This window comes from Strongylocentrotus purpuratus, unplaced genomic scaffold (genome assembly GCF_000002235.5).
Source record: "Strongylocentrotus purpuratus isolate Spur 01 unplaced genomic scaffold, Spur_5.0 spur5_scaffold_18, whole genome shotgun sequence".
In the NCBI taxonomy this organism is placed as follows: Eukaryota; Metazoa; Echinodermata; class Echinoidea; order Camarodonta; family Strongylocentrotidae; genus Strongylocentrotus; species Strongylocentrotus purpuratus.
The window spans coordinates 34,161,664-34,180,466 of record NW_022145603.1 but is presented as its reverse complement, the minus strand read 5'-3'; the positions used below and the strand labels follow the sequence as shown (position 1 = coordinate 34,180,466).

The 18,803-nt window shown below is 39.0% G+C and overlaps 1 protein-coding gene across 1 annotated transcript in view; it reads right to left on the bottom strand.

Moving 5' to 3' along the window:
• The window catches only part of LOC593126 (apoptosis inhibitor 5), a 51,912-nt gene extending 38,805 nt beyond the window's left edge, over positions 1-13,107 (bottom strand). Inside the window, exons 1-6 of the mRNA XM_030989764.1 lie at positions 12,949-13,107; positions 5,153-5,314; positions 3,549-3,714; positions 2,058-2,209; positions 1,275-1,415; positions 103-168 (exon numbers count right to left, since the gene is read on the bottom strand). Coding sequence (XP_030845624.1) covers positions 103-168; positions 1,275-1,415; positions 2,058-2,209; positions 3,549-3,714; positions 5,153-5,314; positions 12,949-13,017 — 756 coding nt within the window. The 5' untranslated portion in view covers positions 13,018-13,107. The remainder of the gene's footprint in view (positions 1-102; positions 169-1,274; positions 1,416-2,057; positions 2,210-3,548; positions 3,715-5,152; positions 5,315-12,948) is intronic.
• Positions 13,108-18,803: the final 5,696 nt, after the last annotated feature.

Genomic DNA, 18,803 nt, shown 5'->3' with positions numbered 1-18,803 from the left:
AACCAGTTTGGGTGAAATAACCATTTTGGAGAAATAATATAACAGCGAATGTTGGAGTAGCATGGGTCATAGCACCCATACGTTGCATGATATCTCACTTACTGAAAAGAATGGCATAGCTTGTCGAATACATTGCATTAGCCTGTCTACTGAGTCTGAGTCTGTGTGCTGGAAAGAAAGAAGAAAAAAATATGATGAAAGTATCACTAAACAAATCTATTAAAGCTACACTGTACTACTTATAGCTACTTGCTCCCTCTTTATAACAAACAATGCATAATCGGTGACCATTGGTCCCCCATGATCCTCTTATTCTTATGTTAATTGAGAGCTGAGTTGATGAGATAACCACCTATCCAGTGACCTTGCAGTGTGGTCTAATCCCTCCTGTTCACTAGTATTGATGGGCTTTAAAAAAGTATCGTTTACGAGGAGAAAACGAAAAAGCAATGCAGTTTAACTTAGATTTAAAAAAGCGAGTTTTAATATCAAGATTACAATTCCTAATAGTGGAGTTGGTATTCTAAGACTACATAACTGTCCTCTTGAGACATGATCCATCCCATAGGAATGAGAGGGTTAAGAATAAAGTTGAGTTACGGGCATGCAATGACAAAATGGCCAGAAAATACTTGTAATGATTGACAAAACTATCAATAGTAATAAATATATGTTTTATAAGGTTTTGTAATCATTAAACAAAAAAACAAAAATTTGGGTGCAAAATTCCTTAACAATGAAAAACATTGAACACAAGTGAGGGTACACAGGGCTACACAGACATGTGACATAGTTTGTGGTTCAACGTTGACAAATATTTCTAAATCCTGCTTAAAATCATCAATATTATTCAAGAGCAATCATTTTCTTAGAAATTATTCATAGTCGTATGACATCCTTTCACATGAGAATAAACAAATGATAAAGCTCACAAATAATTTCAAATCCTTATGAGAACTTATAACTCTTTCAGGCCTCAAGGCAAATATTGGATAACTCGCTTCAAAGGTTTTGACTGATCTGTACATGTTACATAAATTTTCAAACATGACGGATTTCTCTCTTTTTTTTATGAATAAAAGATAAGAGGAAAATAGATATCAACTACCTAATTTCAGAAGTTTCATAACGCATAAGCACAATTTGGGGGGGGGGGGGGCTATGGGCATTTTAATGCTAATGACTTCACGCCTAATGCCAACGATTTCATGCTTAACGTAATAGTGTGCGACTGTGTTTAGCAGAAAGGTGGCCACACAACTAAATGTACTCACCTGGAAATCTGATGAAAGGTCAGCCTGTTCTGTGACGAGGTCAAGTAATTGCTTCCTGCCTAGTAACGTCTGCATACTACTCAGTCCCGTCAAAAGCTTCATGAAGATTACAAATTCCTCACCAGTAACATCCACTAGGACCTGTCATGAGATACAAAAATGGATAGAGGAAAGATTAGAAGAGGGCACAGATGCTTTATTCTTTATCTTGGACAAGTAAATATATTTAAATATTGTTAAAGGGCACGTCCATCCTTCCATCGAGCTGATTAGAATACACGCAGGAAAATCAGAGAAATTAAAAGAGAAAGAAGAGAACAGCTAAGCTAGTCACGTTCAAACTTTTAAAGAATCCATGATCATATTGATTTCCTCTGTAGGCCTTTTTCCAAATGTTTTAAAATCACTTTTTTTTAAATATGTAACTTCTCATATCTATTGAGCTGGCTATCATCATCTTCATCATCTTCTAGTCACAGGAAAATGATTTATCCATTATTGTAAAAGTAGAAATATTTGCGGTACATTAATTGCGCTGAATTGCGTGCAATGTGAATTTAAGAACAAGTGAATATGTTCTGGGGACGCTCAGCGTGAGAAAAAAAATCAATCACGCAAAAAATAAAAGCGTTTACAGAACTCACCTCTTTAGACTTTTCTACAAACAAAAAAAAAAAAAAAAATTAAATTAAATTTAAAATGGCGTCCAAATATTCGAGTATTTGCTTGTAAGCCTGGGAGTGTTCTCTGGTACCTCATTACACAGTTGTGCACAGTACGTACCTCTTTAGTCTTTTCTACTAGAAACTCCTCTACCTCCTTAGTGATACGGTCCGGTGGCAGGGTCTGGATCTTGTTGTTAAGGAACTTGATCGCACGATCCCTCACCTTGTCATCTCCTGAGAGAATCTGATTGAAGAGCCCACCGAGGGTTCCTACAAAATGAGATGATTTGAGGTAAAAATAGCATCATTTTTGTTATCAAGTATTCAGCATCATCTATGAAGGAATCCCTTGCAACCGGCTCCAGTGAGACTTGGCCTACCTGGCTAAGCCTCAACCTCCTAAGAACTGGCTACGGACGATGCAGAGTCCTAATAATAATAATAATAATAATAGCCTAATAGTCCACTCCAAATTTTATTTAACCGAAACGGAAATTCTTTTTGCCCAATTGATCATGAGCCCAGCAGCCACTGAGCAGCGCCAGATCGATGTTGCTCTGTCCCTTATTGTTGAACGCCGAACAAGGTAGCAACAACTCCCATCTTTTAACGTCTTTTGGTATGACGCGGCCGGGATTCAAACCCACGACCTCCCGGTTGTGAGGTGAATGCTCTACTGACTGAGCCAACACTCCGGTATAGGTGGGGTCTAGGAGACAAACAAACAGCATGTGAATACGGCCAGGAACAGACAATGGAACACCTAGCTCTGCTAGTCTGCCCACTCCTGCCAGAGCCATGCACCCAAGATGACCTGGAAGCCGTGATTTGCCATGCCAAAGCCTGTGTGGACCACTTGACAGGACTTGTGTAGTGACTCGATTAGAAGAAGAGCATCATCTATAGAGTACCAAAGTACTCGCGTCATATTCATTTGTTGTCTTGGTTACTGGTTCTAAACAACAGAGCCTGGACATGAGGTTTACCATGAAATCATTGAAGCAACGGGCTGGAGCAGAGCAAATTCAGGATTTGGGGCTGGTGTTATAAATCACTGCACCATTGTTTTGCACAAAATTGATTGGAACCAGCAACCTTGACAATTTGGCCAATATGACGTCACACGTCATACTCTATGTCTGACATGGGAAACGCAAAAACTTAATCACGATAACCCTTACATCACTCCTTTTGTTTTGACTGATGATGCGAAGTTGGACTACATAAAGAGTGCTAGGGATCTTCACATTCATGAGTAAAGTGAACTGTAAACTTGTCACAAGGCACTGGTTGTAAAAAATCTACAGTTTTTTTTCTTTTTTTCTCCCCCCCCCCCCCCCCTCTCTATCTCACCAAAAAAAAAAAAAATCGTATTCAGGTTTTATATAATAAGATTCGCTTAAAGTTCTCAAAAAGGTATAGCACCTTACCATTACTGTTTGTGCACAGGGCAACCAACACTGCAGATTTTGTTAATTTTGTAATTTGTTATTATTTTATTTCATTGGTTTGGGAGTGGGTGGGGGTTTGGGCAGGAGGGTTTTGGGGGGAGGGGGAGGGGAAGGGTCAGGGGAAATTAATGAAGAGCCTTGTGAAATGAAAAGCTTACCTTTAGAATCAATGTTGTAGAGTGCCATGAGAGCTGATCTGACAATGTTGAGTTCAGGGAGATCATCTGATTGGAGAAGCTGTGTGAGGACATCTGCAATCCTGAGCAGGTGATCAGCTGAGTCTCTGCACAGGTTGGGCAACTCCTTGATCGCTTGTCTACGAATCTGAAGAGAGAGAGAGAGAGAGAATGAATATCAGGAGAGGAGTGATCCCAGAATGTAAGAGCTCCCTTCCACTGTGACAGCAGCTTCTTTTCTGGAACAGTTTAAGAGGCAGCTGGTTGGGGTAACACTGCGTCAGAACTAATTAGAGAAGGAGCTTCTTTTTACTTGCACAAGGAGCACTTTTTACTACTCAATTCTATAACCTTTTAGAACTGTTTTGAGGCTCACACAATGTAGCATGGCACACTAGTTCACAGCAATGCACAAAAGTACGAAAATACTCTACCCAGAGGACTGTACTTGCACTGGAAGAAGTAAAGAAGAAGGGGGAGGGGGAATTGAGTGATACCTTACCCTTCCCTGAGTGTGATCAATACGATCACGCTTCAGCAAACATCGCCCAGCTGCTCTACCTACAGTAGTTGAATATCTAATACAGTTAAACCTGCTTTAGTGACCCCCTGTCTACAAAAACCATATTTTGAAACATGTACTATAGGCACCTGTCTTCAAAGACCACCTGCCTATAAAGACCACTTTTCTTGTCTCCCTTGGGTGGTCTTTATAGACAGGTTTCATTGTAAAACATGTAGAACCAGCACTTTATCTAACTCTTAACCTAGACCTATCTTCTCTGTGTGGTCCTAGTCTCAAACTAAACTCGATCATTTTCAGAAATGTCCATATGCTTGGTGTCAGCACCAAGAGTGCTGGGCACTGGCAAGAACTAAGAAGGCTTGTTCAGATATGATATAACAGAGAGCTCAGTGAATCTGAGCTCTCTGTTGTTAATAATGCTTAAAATCAGCAATGGATGGGAATGTTAATAGAAATGGACCCAAATAATTTTTATGAAAGCGCATGTCACAGCACCAAGTTGCAAGAGAAAAGGTCGCCAGAGAAAATTTGCCATGGCAAAAGTCACAAGAAGAAACACCTATGAAAATCCCTGGACTATAGGGGTGCAGTGTCGCTTGACACCGTGTCCTATGTGCGCTCATTGCTTGTGCTTTGCTGTTAATGTTTTATGCTCACATAAAAGGTCTTTATAATCTTTTTCTTGTTTATATATTTGTTTTCATTTTAATGTTGCTTTTGTTAATTTTTTTCAAATTTCTCGAGATATATGTCATGGTTAGTATTCAAATTTCTTTATGGGCTCCTAACCCCATCTTTTTATATTTCCATGAATTATTGTATGTACATGTATGTAGCTTTATGGTTGAATTGAAATAAATTAAAATAAATTGAATAGAATTGAATTGCAATAAATTGGGTTGAATTGAATTGAAATGAATTGAATTCAGGGTTGGAATAATACCCGCTTCGGAGGTTTTTTTTCCTAGACGCTGGGAAATAAGCGGTATTTACTGGTAATTACCGCCACCAGTAATTACCTTCCAACCAAGATTGAAATGAATTGAAATGGATGACCTACCATAGAGACATCATCTTCACAGAGGTCAAGCTGAGCGTTGATTGCTTGCTCCGCCAGAGATGGGAAGTATTTGAAGAACTTTGGGATGAACTGACCAGCCAGCTGCTTCTGAGGGGAATCCCCACCCACTGCACTCAAGATGGAGGCATACGACGACTCGTGCTGAGGAGAACAAAAAGACAAGAAGAAAAATAGCCGATATGAGTTTAAAGGGCAAGTCCACTCCAAAAATAACTTCTTACAATAGAAGCAGAAAAATCTGACAAACCAATCAAAAGAGGTTTGAGCAAAATCGGATAACTAATAAGAAAGTTATGAATTTTTAAAGACATGAACATCTTTGAAAGTCACTAGATCTAGACAATTTGGCAACTCACTCAAATCGCTGAAGCGCTGCTATTTTAGCGCTTACATCATGAAAACGGTATCGATCAACACGTCAGGAAATTCAACTTTGCATCGTTCAATTTGCATCAATTAATCGCATTGATTAATTGTTTGTGTGCGATGATCAGAACCAGAGCTACAAGCAAACAAAGATTAACTAAATATTCAAAGCGTCGACTTCAACAAAGGAACTTAAAAATGTTTTCGAATTAAATATCTCTCGATAGAATATTTAACTATGTAGGCCCTAGGGTCTACCTGCATATAAAATATCTAGGTGATTTGATTACCGAAACAAAGTTTTTTAACTCTGAAATTTACACGATGTGTACGAGAATACACCCGACGGTGGCCTGTACTTATAGCGAAGAAGAAGAAGAAAAAATTGGCCTCAACACTTTCCCACATAGATCTAGACCTAGGTCTAGTTAGCCTTAAGGGCTCCCTCGAAATGTTTTTTATATTATTTGAGGGAGCCTTAACCGCCGCCCATACCACTGCACGGAGAGGTAGGTAAACAACATCTCAAATGTGTCCAAAATCACACTTTCCCGCACCCGACCAATATTGGACAGTGGCTTTGATGAATTTTATGTTAGTTTTAATCGTAATTACATCCTGAATTTAAAAATCGGAGTTAAAAATAAGGAAATAATAGCAATTTTCTTACCAGACCGATACAGCTCAGCTCCCTTTTCACGTGTACCGTGTGAATTCACGATCTCTACACAATGGTGATTACCTCTGACTGGCACTACCGTGATTGTGCTGCTTCCGTATAATGCGCTGTATAAGTGTTATTTAGCGCATTATACGGAAGCAGCACATTTACAAATTGTGTAGAGATCGTGAATTCACATGGTACACGTGAAAAGGGAGCTGAGCTGTATCGGTCTGGTAAGAAAATTGCTATTATTTCCTTATTTTTACCTCCGATTTTTAAATTCAGGATGTAATTCTGATTAAAACTACAATACCGCCCAGAAGTTATTGGGCATGCGGGATCGTGTTTCACGATAGGAGGTTAGCGTGATTGTAGACGGGTTTTATCGTGTTTTATCGTGAGAAACATCGTGATTTGTATTCATCTCTATCATGATTTTTTTCCTCAACTTGATCAACTCGCTAAATCCCCGATGCATATCGTGATATTTCCTTTTAGTTTGTTATTATCACGATAGAACTGCGCACAGAATGCTGTATTTATACGCTTGCTGAGCCTGCGCATCCTCAAACATACCGATGCGCGCTTGCCACTGACGTCACAATCACTTGATTATTACATCACAAAAGCGTGAATGAATGCTCTTTTCATTCCATGCATAAATACACGAGACAATGTGCTACGGGGAATGTTTGGGATTGCGCATGCGGAGAGAAAAGTTATCCGATGAGAGAAGTGCAGAAACCAAGAAGTGTCTAATTGGCCTTTCCCACGATACAACATCTTTTTTTTATTTGAGGGGGGGGGGGGGGGAGGAATGTTTGGGATAGCTCATATCATGGCAGAGGAGATCCGAGAGTATATCAAGAGTTAGACCGAAAGCTTCAGTATCTAATATCGACGGCTATTCCGCTTATGTTTAATCCGAGAAAGACTTGTCGTTAACATTATTTGTTGTGCAGCCATCTTGATTTGAGTTAATGAATGCTCTTTTTTTCCGGACGTCCGATACCTACATGTGCGTACGAGTCAGCACGGCTTGACCCGGTGATATTTTGATATTCATAAACGCGTGATCTAATTCGCCTAAATTTCGCCGTTGCAATTACTTGATTAAAATTGTAAGAATTTTAAGAAATATACATACTTTCTTATGTCCGATTTATTGATCGGAAAATTAGATCTAACTAAGGAAAAACGGGAAGAAAAGAAAGGCTCACCCCCCCCCCCCCCCCCCCCCCCCCCCCCCCCGTCGTGCGACCCGTAATGGTCACCGTCTGTGTATGAGGAATGTTGACAAATGTAAGATTTATCAAAGAGTAATGACCCATATCAGACGGTTATTTCTGTCTAATCGAGAGTATTCATCATTACATGTACATATCAGATCTAATATGTGGGTAGAATCTTAGAATTTATGGATAAATGCGGCTGTTATTTCTAGAAGAATTATGTGTATGTTGTGAGATTTTCAGGAAGGCGTGAATAATTAAGGGAAGAGGAGAGAAGAGGCGGAGGGGTACCGTTACCGTTAGCGTGACAGGAAAGAAAAGAAAGAGGGAAGGGAGTGAAGAGTGAAATATATCAGACAAAGATAATTAAGAGAGATAGAGAATTGAAAATTAACAGAATAAATAAAGGATCCGTAACTCCAAATAATAAAAAAAAAAAAATATTATTTTATTCATTCATAATACCAATCGGTTGACCCTGTCCCTACACATTACAAATTTTGCCACAGACCGCAAACGGCATTTTCATAAACCAGTATTATCAAAAACAAAAGCAACGCGATCTCGATCAGCCAATGTACCTCGTGGTCCACAAAGTAGTTGAAATTTGATATGTAGTGCGCGCGCTCAGGGATTCCCGGAATTGGAAATCCCCTCGATCTCGATCTCCATTTTATGACATTTAAGCTAAATACATGTACACATACCTGGGTTGGCAAGCTCCCGTAATCAAAATTGGAGTAATACATAAGGAAATAACAAAGAAATACACGAGGATTGAGGACAAAATATAAAATGATAGAAAGAAATCTAATAAAAACATAAAGTATTAAAACACATTTACGAAGGAATAAACCAGAAGAATGATTAATAATGATAATAATAATAATAAATAATAACGGCTTAACAAAGATCTACATACATGTATGGTAAGAAATAAGGATAAACAACAAAAAAATGATTGATCGAATTGATAGCAAGAAAAACGAGGAATTAAACAAAGGGGGTGATTGTGCAAGGGGGTAATTCTCCTTGAACCGTAAGGAACAAGCGAAGGGAATACATACACATATTTATATTTTGAGAAAAGGTAAAACAAAGAAATAAAAAAACAGAAAAGATGATGAGGTAAAGATTAAAAAAAATGCACGCACTTATAGTTTTCTCTCGAAGATTCAATCATCACTACTATGATCACGTGATCTTAAGGCGCGAACATGATCTGTTTATACTAACTTCTGAGATAACCACATGCTGCCAGACACCTTGACTCCAAACCCATTGTTTAGAAACACTTGAAACACAATATGAAATGTACGCAAGCTCTCTTGTCATTTAAACATTCAATTCATTGGCGAAAAAATTAGAATTTCCGATTGATGAAGTTCTCTGCTTGTTTCGTCTGTCTATTTGATTTTATTTTTAGATTTACTCTTCTTCCTTTTCCCCCTCCTTCCTTTTCTTTTCTTCTCCCCTCCACCCCCCCCCCCCCCCCCCTGCGTCGCCAATGATACGAGTTTGCTTTTAAAATTATCATTTATTTTATATCCGATTGCGAAGCAGCAAACCATAAATGAATTGAATGCAACATCAGGCAAATTAATTATAAATATTATTAGCGCGAATAAACGTTAGAGGGACTAGAACGGGAGCTATTATTGTAAAAATGTCCACAAAAATAAAACACAACTTCGCGAATGATAGTGATACGGGTCTGCTTTTAAAAATAAAATCTATATCATATTCTAATGCGAAGCAGCAAACCATGAATGAATCTAAAAGGTTGAAAGGTTTGTTTTAATTCTTAATCTTAAATTGACTAACTATCTCTTAACAAATAATTGCGAAAGTTAATCAAAGCCAAAGGCTGGACATACGAGAACATAATGAAATGCATCATCTTGTACTTTGAGATCACATATGGAACACAATTCTACAATTTCTAGAGGCTGACTTTAGTGACGGTCAGGTGCAGACGACAGGGCAGCTTACTATTACCACGTCGATATTTATAAAGAGATGTTCTATCACTGAAATCCAACTTTAACATATATTCTTCCAAACCGATTACCTGTTTAAAAATTCTGTAATTGAAACATGAACTTCATGAACTTCATCGTTCCAGTTTTGCAAATCAATGTCATTTAATCTACGATCCAACTTTTTTTCTTCCTTTCCAACATCCTATTTTTTAACATCGCCATCGTACAAAGTAATTATAAATGATAAAAAGAAAAAGAGGTGTGAATGACCTAGTTTTCAATCTTCGGTTAAAAATGTCATTGAATGTTATCTTTGTTATTTACGATGTGTCAGCCGAGGGGAGCCACCTCTCAACGCATGTGGCAGACATAATCCTACTGTTTATTTCTCAAAAGTAAATGTACGTAAATGTCTCCCTTAGCTTAGTATGATTTCGCTAGCCTGCGCTCCCATCAAACATTTTTCTTTCTCTCTCTCTCTCTCTCTATTACGTGTAGTCCCCCCCCCCCCCCCTCGTGAAGATACTAGTGGGATTTCCTCTCGTCTCTCTTGCTCTCCAAATACGTAGGTCCATGCTCTCACCCTCTTCTTTGTCACATTTCTCCACCCATGAACGTTTTCGTCTAGTGTCGATGAATAAGGAGTGGAAGTAGAAAGGTGTACGGAAAATAGACTAACGTATTGGTGTCTTGCCTACTTATATTTAGTCAACCCTGTTAAGTAGATAATTATCCATTTTATTTGTTGTTTTTTTCCCATCCTGACCTCGATCATAACTCCTTTCCTTCTCGAATAATATCTTCATCTATCTCCAGCTCAACACTACCTCCCTCTCAATTATCTCTCTCTCTCCTACATGTTTTCCTGTTAATTCAACTCTTTTCTAATCCACACTCCGAAGACAGTTACAGTAATTGATCCGTGCCATTTTTACAGATTTTATTATTTATCAATCATCCAATGCCGTCGACTAAAAATGTTTATTTACGCGTGTTTTGGTAACCTTGGTTACTAGTCCACCTGGCAACTTTTACGCGTGACCAGTAGGCAAGAATGTCCATGATTGGACGTTTTCTTTTTTAGGGGTGGAGACCCTTCTTACGGCAGTCTTGTCAGTGATACTGATAGGGCAAATGAAAGAATCTGATCGCGTGCGTGTTTTCTGAAGCGACGATCTTGGGAATATTTTTATTTTATTTGGTGGAGGTTGAATTGAATTGAATTGAATTTATTCACCACTTTCATGGTTGTGGAATGAGATACGCATATCTGGAGTAGGCGAACAGAAAATATGGCAGTGAAAATGAAAGGTATTGTGCTCACAATTATAATTTCAATGAATGCAAATCATGCAAGTTTTTGCAACTTGAATATAGTTAGATCTACTCGTTGCTTCACCGCATCAGTACCCGATGCTTATCCGCGCCCAGTGTCAGTGATTTAGCGACGGCTTTTACTAGTATTTAACTGTGTGTAATGTTTACTCGTGAATACTTTCTATTGTGACGTAAACAAAGACACATACGGAACTGCGCGTACAAATCATACATATATGAAGACTTAGCGCGCGCGATGAGCAAGACATGCGCTTGCAGAGGACATGACTTGACTAGTTGCAAATACGCGCACCATGAAACACGATAGACTATCGGGGGATTAGGCGGGTTACACGCATCCCCTGATAGAGGAAATCATTCACTAGTGTGCAAATTATCGTGATTTTTATCGTGATTCTATCAGTATTTCATCGATATTTTATCGTGATTTTATCGTGAAATACCCATCGGGGAAAACCCGCCCCGCAAAAACATGCCCAATAACTTCTGGGCGGTATTGTAACATAAAATTCATCAAAGCCACTGTCCAATTAGGGTGTCTGAACGATTTTTCAATTTTCAATTTGGGATCGTTTTTCACCATTTTTGTTTGATATTTGAATTAAAAATGTAATCAGAATAATACATTTCAAATTTCAAGTCTCGCCGATGTTTCTATCAAAAGATACAGCCCCTTCAAAATGCTAAAATATTCATAGCATTTTGCTCAGAATCGACGAAAAAGACGTACACGCAGAGTTATGTTGTTTTGCTAAATTTAGCCAAACAGCTGTATCGCGCGATATGCAAGCGTATGCATATCGTACGCAAGTTGCTCAGCCAATGCGCGACTTGCAAGCTTGAGCCACGCTGTCTCCGCGATATGTGCCATTGACTAGTATGGGTGGCCGTTCCCGCTATAGAACCCGGAAGTGAATACACGTTGTAGTCAATGGCAATATCGCGGAGACAATCTCCGCGATATTGCCATTGACTACAACGTGTATTCACTTCCGGGTTCTATGGCGAGAATCGGCCACCCATACTTTCATTCACTATAAGCGCACATGTTACGATGTAACCATGGTTTGGACTGAGCGGAGCTCACGCCTCCCTAATTAGCTGATTCCAAAAATGTGGGAAGGGTATTTTCAAACTGTTATAACAAATGATCCCTTGGGGCTAGCGAAAAAAAAAGCATCTGGATATTATCCTTACGTCTAGCCCTGCTTAAGCCGCGGGGGCGCAGCTCAGGAAAGTGGCAAATTTTGGAGCTAGGATGCAAACAACATTTCAATCGCTGTTTTGACCAAGATATTTTTAGAATTCTGGGGGTGGCCCCCTATGGGGAATATGGAGAAAACCCTGCTCTTTCATATGACACCTCATTTATTGAGTTTCACCTTCAGGATCATTTGTTATAAAGGTTTGAATTTCAAATTTTTTCATAAAATCATTGACCAATTTTGGATGGTCGCGCAATGCACGTAGACCACATAGGGAAGCGTACAATCTCTATGGGAAGGGTTTTAGCACACAACATTGGGTGCGCGATCAGACACCCTAGTCCAATATTGGTCGGGTGCGGGAAAGTGTGATTTTGGACACATTTGAGATGTTGTTTACCTTCCTCTCCGTGCAGTGGTATGGGAGGCGGTTAAGGCTCCCTCGAATAATATCATAAAAAAACATTTCGAGGGAGCCCTTAACAAGGCTTAAGGCTAGGTCTAACTGTTAGGGGCAATACTTCACGGGACTGGGCTGGCGTCGTGTATCGTAGCCCCCAGCTGCACATCTTGCTGCTTGCCGATGCAGGTTAAAAAAGGACAAAGTTATCACATAACCATCCGTGACCATCCATGGCATTGATTGGCTTCGACTTTTTAAGTGAATTCTATTTTTTCATTTTTGTTCCCTTCTGACTGTGTTCTGCCTTCTGAAGTTCTGGTCAGAAACTGTACGATTACCTAGACATGATATCCACATCATTCACAAATTACAACACACTTATATCAAATCACGCCAAAATTCCAATGTTTCACAATAGGATCGGGTGACCGGATAAGCCGTACCGCTTTTTGTTCATTCAATTTAGACATTTATCACAGCAGCACACAGTAGACTCTATAAAGGGCAGTGCAGTGACTGGCGTGTGTAAATTTGAGATGGACACTAAATTGCATGAACTTGAAGTAAATGCATGCATGTAATTACCTGGCCAGCATCTGCTCCGGCTTCAGCAAGGACCTCATAATCCTTATAAAGTTGTTCAATAGACACCATGATCGTGGATGAACAGGGTTGGCGTAATTAGAGAAATTTATCTCCGAAGTTCACCTTGATTTAATTCTCGATCCGACGCTCAATAATCTCGTACGTACGGCGGATATATGAAGCACCAAAAGCCGGTGCTGACTAAAGGTAGAGCGCCATCTGCGTCGATTATCTTGAAATCGTTTTATCTACAGTTGTATTATTTCTAGTTCTGTGGGTGTTGCTCGCAATTTATTAAGGGCAGGGCGGCATTCCAGGGGGGGGGGGGTGGGTGGGGGAGCTAAGTTTCCATTTTCCTTTTGCGATAAGTGTCCCATTTCCATTCTCAAAAGTGCCCTTTTTAATCTCTAGTAAGTGCCCCTTTGAGGCACGAAAAATGCCACTTTTCACTTTTGATATATGCCCCGTTCACCTCAGATAATTGCCTTATACAAATCTGAGAGGGGCCCCTTTGACTTTAACAAGAGCCCCTTCCCTTCCTGATAAGTGCTCTTTCCATCTCTGAGTGGCCCTTGTCTGCATAAGAACCACTTCCCCCTTTTCATCCAAGCCCCCTTCCCGCCCCCCCCCCCCCCACTCAGTGTTATTTAGGGTACGCATTATGCTCGTTCCCTCTTTTTGAAAGCACCCCCTATCTGAGGACTGCCAACATTTTCGAACCCCCCTTTCGCGGGCTTTTCGCGGGCTTTTCCTGCCTTGGATACCCCCCTAAATCAGGAAAAATGCTCAATGTACCCCCCCGAAATTCGGAACAATTTCTCAGAAGTCCAAAGAGATGAGAGAAAAAAAGAAAAAACACCCCCTTTTTAAAGAAATCTCCGGGTGAAAAGTCAAATACACCCCTTTTTTTACAATTCTCGGGCCGGATTTTGTCGCACGAAAAGTACCCCTTTACCGGACATTTTGGCAACACGCAATAAATGCCCCTTTTCTTTCAACAAATGCACATTTTCCTTAATTATAAGTGCCCTATTTTCGTTATCATAAGTGCCCCTTTTCATATTCGGTTAGTGCCCCCTTTAAGGTACAACAAGTGCCCCTTTTTCTCTGATAATTTCCCTTTCAACAATGATATGTGCCCCTTTTACTTTCCAATAAGGGATATATCCCCATTTCATTAATGCCCCTTTTAACCTCTTATAAATGCCCCTAACAAAGTTTAATGGATGAAGCTTTTCCGTCAACAAATGCCCATTTCCCATTATTATAGCCATAGGTAATTTTTTTTAAATTCCCGGTGAGTGCCTCTTTTCAGGTGTAAGAAGTGCCCCATTTTCACCTCTGATTAATTCCATTTGTACGTAGGCCTACTCTGACACGTGCTCCTTTCCTTTTCTATTAAGTGTCTCACCCCTTTCGATAAGTGCCCCTTTTCTTTTCGAATAAGTGTCTTATCCCTTTCGATAAGTGTCCCTTTTCCTTTAAAGGCCCAAGTCCACTCCAAAAATAACTTACTTTCAATAAAACCAGAAAAATCAGACAAACCCAATCAAAAAAGTTTGAGCAAAATCGCATAACTAATAAAAAAGTTTTGAATTTTTAATGACATGAAAAACTTTGAAAATCACTACACAAATTGGCAACTCACTCAGGAGTCTGTGACGTATGGTCCTCACTATCCACTAATTATTTTCTTTATATTGATAAATTTCCTATTTTCACCCTAAGAATCTTATTTCTTCACACCAGCATCCAAGTTAGATTGTTAGTAATATTTTTATGTGTGGATGCACAAATAAAGAGTAATTTATGTCCAGTTAAATCATGAAAAATTGAATTTTGATAAGCTATTTATATAAAAATCAATATTTATGAAAAACAGTATTCAGAAAATAGTATCAATTCTTCAAAATTCATAAAAGTTTTGGGGAAATGTCATAGTTGAAATAGTTGAAATATTTATTGGTTACTGAATCATCATAGGTTATAACAATAATGTGACAATGTCTTTACATGAGTATAAAACATAAGTTAAATTACATTTCCACATTCAGTAAATCATAGATACATACGCTCGAAGAGGTGATGATACAGAAGGGCTACAGCCTAAGCGTGACAGCTTGATACGCTTGCAGCCCAGAAACATTTAAAATCATAACGATTGTAAAGTAAAGTAAATTACAGAACATAATTGGGGGAAAATAACAAAAAATAAACAGTGACTTGCAACCAAAAAAAAAAATGGGATAGAGGGTGCATGGGAGGGGGATTTTCCTGCTATATCAAGGAAATGCTGACAAACATATATGATATCATGTGTTAATTTAAGAGATTTGTCAATATTTGCTCAATAAAATTGATTTCACACTTTTCTTGAAAGTATATACTGACTTCAAGTTACGGATGTCAACGGTCATGCACGCAATATGATACAAATCATATAACCTGGGCAATGGCATGGGGAAATCAAGTTTTGGGGGATAAAAAGGGAAATTAATAGGATTAAACTATATAAAGCAATTGATAAGTTGTGAGGACATGACGTCACAAACTGATAACCATCTTGGCAAATTGTGTCGTGATTCTCACTGTTCCATAGTTTTACATACTTTTTCAAAAAATCATAACTTTCTTATTGGTTATCCGATTTTGCTCAAACTTTGTGTGATTGGTTTGTCTGATTTTTCTGCTTTTATTGAAAGTAAGTTATTTTTCGAGTGGACTTGTCCTTTAATTATTATACGTGTCCCTAATTTAAAGCAGCTAATAGCAATTTCCCCAAAGCTCGCTCGATACGATTTCTCGCATTTATAGATGATATACTTACGTTACTTATCAAAGGTCTTTTCAGTCTTCCGTTATGAGAATATGCCTATAACCCCATCAGGATTGTGTGTTTTTTCTACTAATCAGATGTAATTTTCGCACTGCGACCTCACAAATCTTACAAATTTTTATCGCTCGCAAACGAATGTTCAGATATCCAGCTTCAGCAATTATCGTATAATGATTGAGAGACACAATAATTACTGAATCATTCCTTGATTTCACAATGTAGGGGTATATACCAATGTATAAAAGAATTGTATCATTTTGCTTTGAGATTTTCCTTTGTAGGTACTGTTGTTGCCCCTCTCCCACTTTGGAGGTCGCTCCGCCGCCCCTGTTTAGGGGGATCGCCTCCTCCCTAGAAATAACCTTCTGAACCTTCTGAAATTGTAGTCAGCAGGGCGGTGTTCCGCATGTCGCTAACTTGTATGGCAGGTAATGCATGCTAGAGTGTGTTTCTGAAATTATCAACTGATGTAGCATAGAAGTGTTAAAACAAAATTAAGTCTAAATAGAGATGACATCATCTTTTTACAATAACAACAGGATTGGGGCCCTCATGATTTTTTTTTTTTTAAAGAAAAAAAGTTATCACAAAATTAAGAGGCAGTTAATGTTGTTATCTTTTATTTTGTGTAGTTCAGGTTCTAAGGGTTTTAAAGTAGGCGCGGGGCGGCATGTTGCACTCGATCCATTTGGTCAGAGTGCTACCGAGGAATTAAACAGGGACGCCTCTTCCATATAATGTCTATGGTCAGAACCCCTTCCCCTCCTATCAGTATTTCGGTATTGTGGCCCTTTCTTGAACCGTGTGCAGAATTCGGAATCGGCCACTGGTTTAGTCATACCCAAGAAGGTACCAAGAACTGAAACTATATGGGTGTGAGGTTGGGGGAGGGGTGAATTGGGTTTTTACAGACATGTATCAATTACATATGATTATTTACATCTGGGGACCGACATTTAAACGTCACCATGGAAAGTCAAGGGATGCCAAAGGGGCCGACGGAAAACGAAATTCGCTCGATTTCCAATTCAAAAACCCCCATTAGAGTTAAATGAGATTCGCTCTACTCCCTTACGTTTATGGTCCCTCCCGGCAGACTTAAAGATAATTATGTCCCTTTTGCAGCCAACATTAAATTCTGTAGAACTTTGCAGGAGTTATGAATATGTCATGTATGTCCTATTTGTGGATTGTAAACGTTATCAGTGTCCTAATATTCAAATTGTGCAAGGAAACCCGTTTACTTGCCAGACTTCACTGTCAGACACTATTGAGTGACTGACTGGCTTTTTTTTTCTTCTTTGGTATTAACATTCATAAAATGAGCTGTAAAGAATACACGAGCATTTGTCTACATCAATAACCTATTTCTTGTAATGGCCAAAATTAAACTGATTGAATCTTTGCGCAGCATAAAACGTACGACCATTCGGTACTTGGTATGAAAATCAGACTATTACTTACTAAGTCGATTCGACAACTAATAGTCGTTATTTTCCCACTTAAAGACATTTTCAAGCCCCCCCCCCTCCCCCCATTTTTTTAGGGAAATTATTTTTATCTTTCAAATGCTGTTGGAATTTAAACTTTTCATTTTTTGGCCTGCAAATGGGACATATTATTACCTTTAAACGTACACTCTAAAAACTGAAATGTTAAATCACCATTTAAAAGGGCCGAGGAGTGACCACACTTTCAAAATGGCAGATTAACACTTTGAACATGCTGGATCCAACACTATAAAGGTTGAATCTAGCAGGTTAAAAGAAACAATCTGACATTTTGAAAGAGTGGTCACTCCTCGGCCCTTTAAATTGACATTTAACATTTCAGTTTTTAGAGTGTATGGGATCGGGCAAAACATAGTTAGGCTGTAGAGGATATACCCCTGCACTCAAAAACTTTTTTACAAGGCCAGAGGAATCCCCGATGGAAAGTAAAGGGATGCCAAAGGGGCAGACATAAAACGAAATTCGCTCGATTTCCGATTTAAAAAAAACCCATTATAGAGTTAAATGAGATTCACTCTACTCTCCAAAGTGTATGCCCCAACCCGGCAGGCTTAAACGTATGAGATCGGGGCAGACAATTGCCTAAGGTTGTATAGGATATACTCCTGCACTCATATTTTTTTCCAGGGCCAGATAAGGCTGAAAGGCATGGTTCTATTTTTGTTAATAAAAGTGAAGTTACTCGTAGTGGTAGACAAACCAAACCACGTGATGTTTTAGACTAATAACATACAACTGCACAGTGTATGCTTTGTCTTTAGCTCATGTTTATTGTGTTTTATAATTATTAAAATGTATGTTTTATGTCTTTGTATTTTATTATCATAATCTTACTTTGTTTATATATGTTTCTGTATTGTGCTGTGCTCTCATGCCCCTGAAGGGGGTCCATAGAGTCGAATGAAATCTTACCTAGTAATTAAAGCAGAAAATGAAGTTGAGAAACAGGCTAGGGGGGGGGGGGGAAGTAAGTTATCATATTGTATTGATATGAGTACAGGTGTTGTACACATATGAAAATATGCACATACATGTACATGACTTAAACAATGGTAAACACTTCAATGAGCATGCATGGGCAATTGGGCATGAATATATAAATAAATATACATCGACAGTGTATGCAGAGAAGGTATGCTGGTCATGTTGGTATGTTAGGAGAGAGACACATGTTTTGGGCTCTCAGAAAGGAGGTACTTATAGAAAGAAGACTCTATGTTGGATTTTAAGGTGTGTCCCTTGCAGGACCTACACTGTACATATTGAGAGAGACAGAAAAGATCTCGACTTGTTTAAGTCTGAACCAATAAAGATGGAACCAAATGGAATACTTGAAATTGAATCCTGCGTCTTTATTGCTTGGCTCGTTACAATACTGAACAAAGGAAAACAAAAGGATAAATTATTTGACTGTTGAGATTACTAGTGAGGTATTGATGTATGCATGGCCCGGCCACCCCCCCCCCCCCCCCCACTCCGGGGTCGGACTGATGACCCCATGCGTGTTA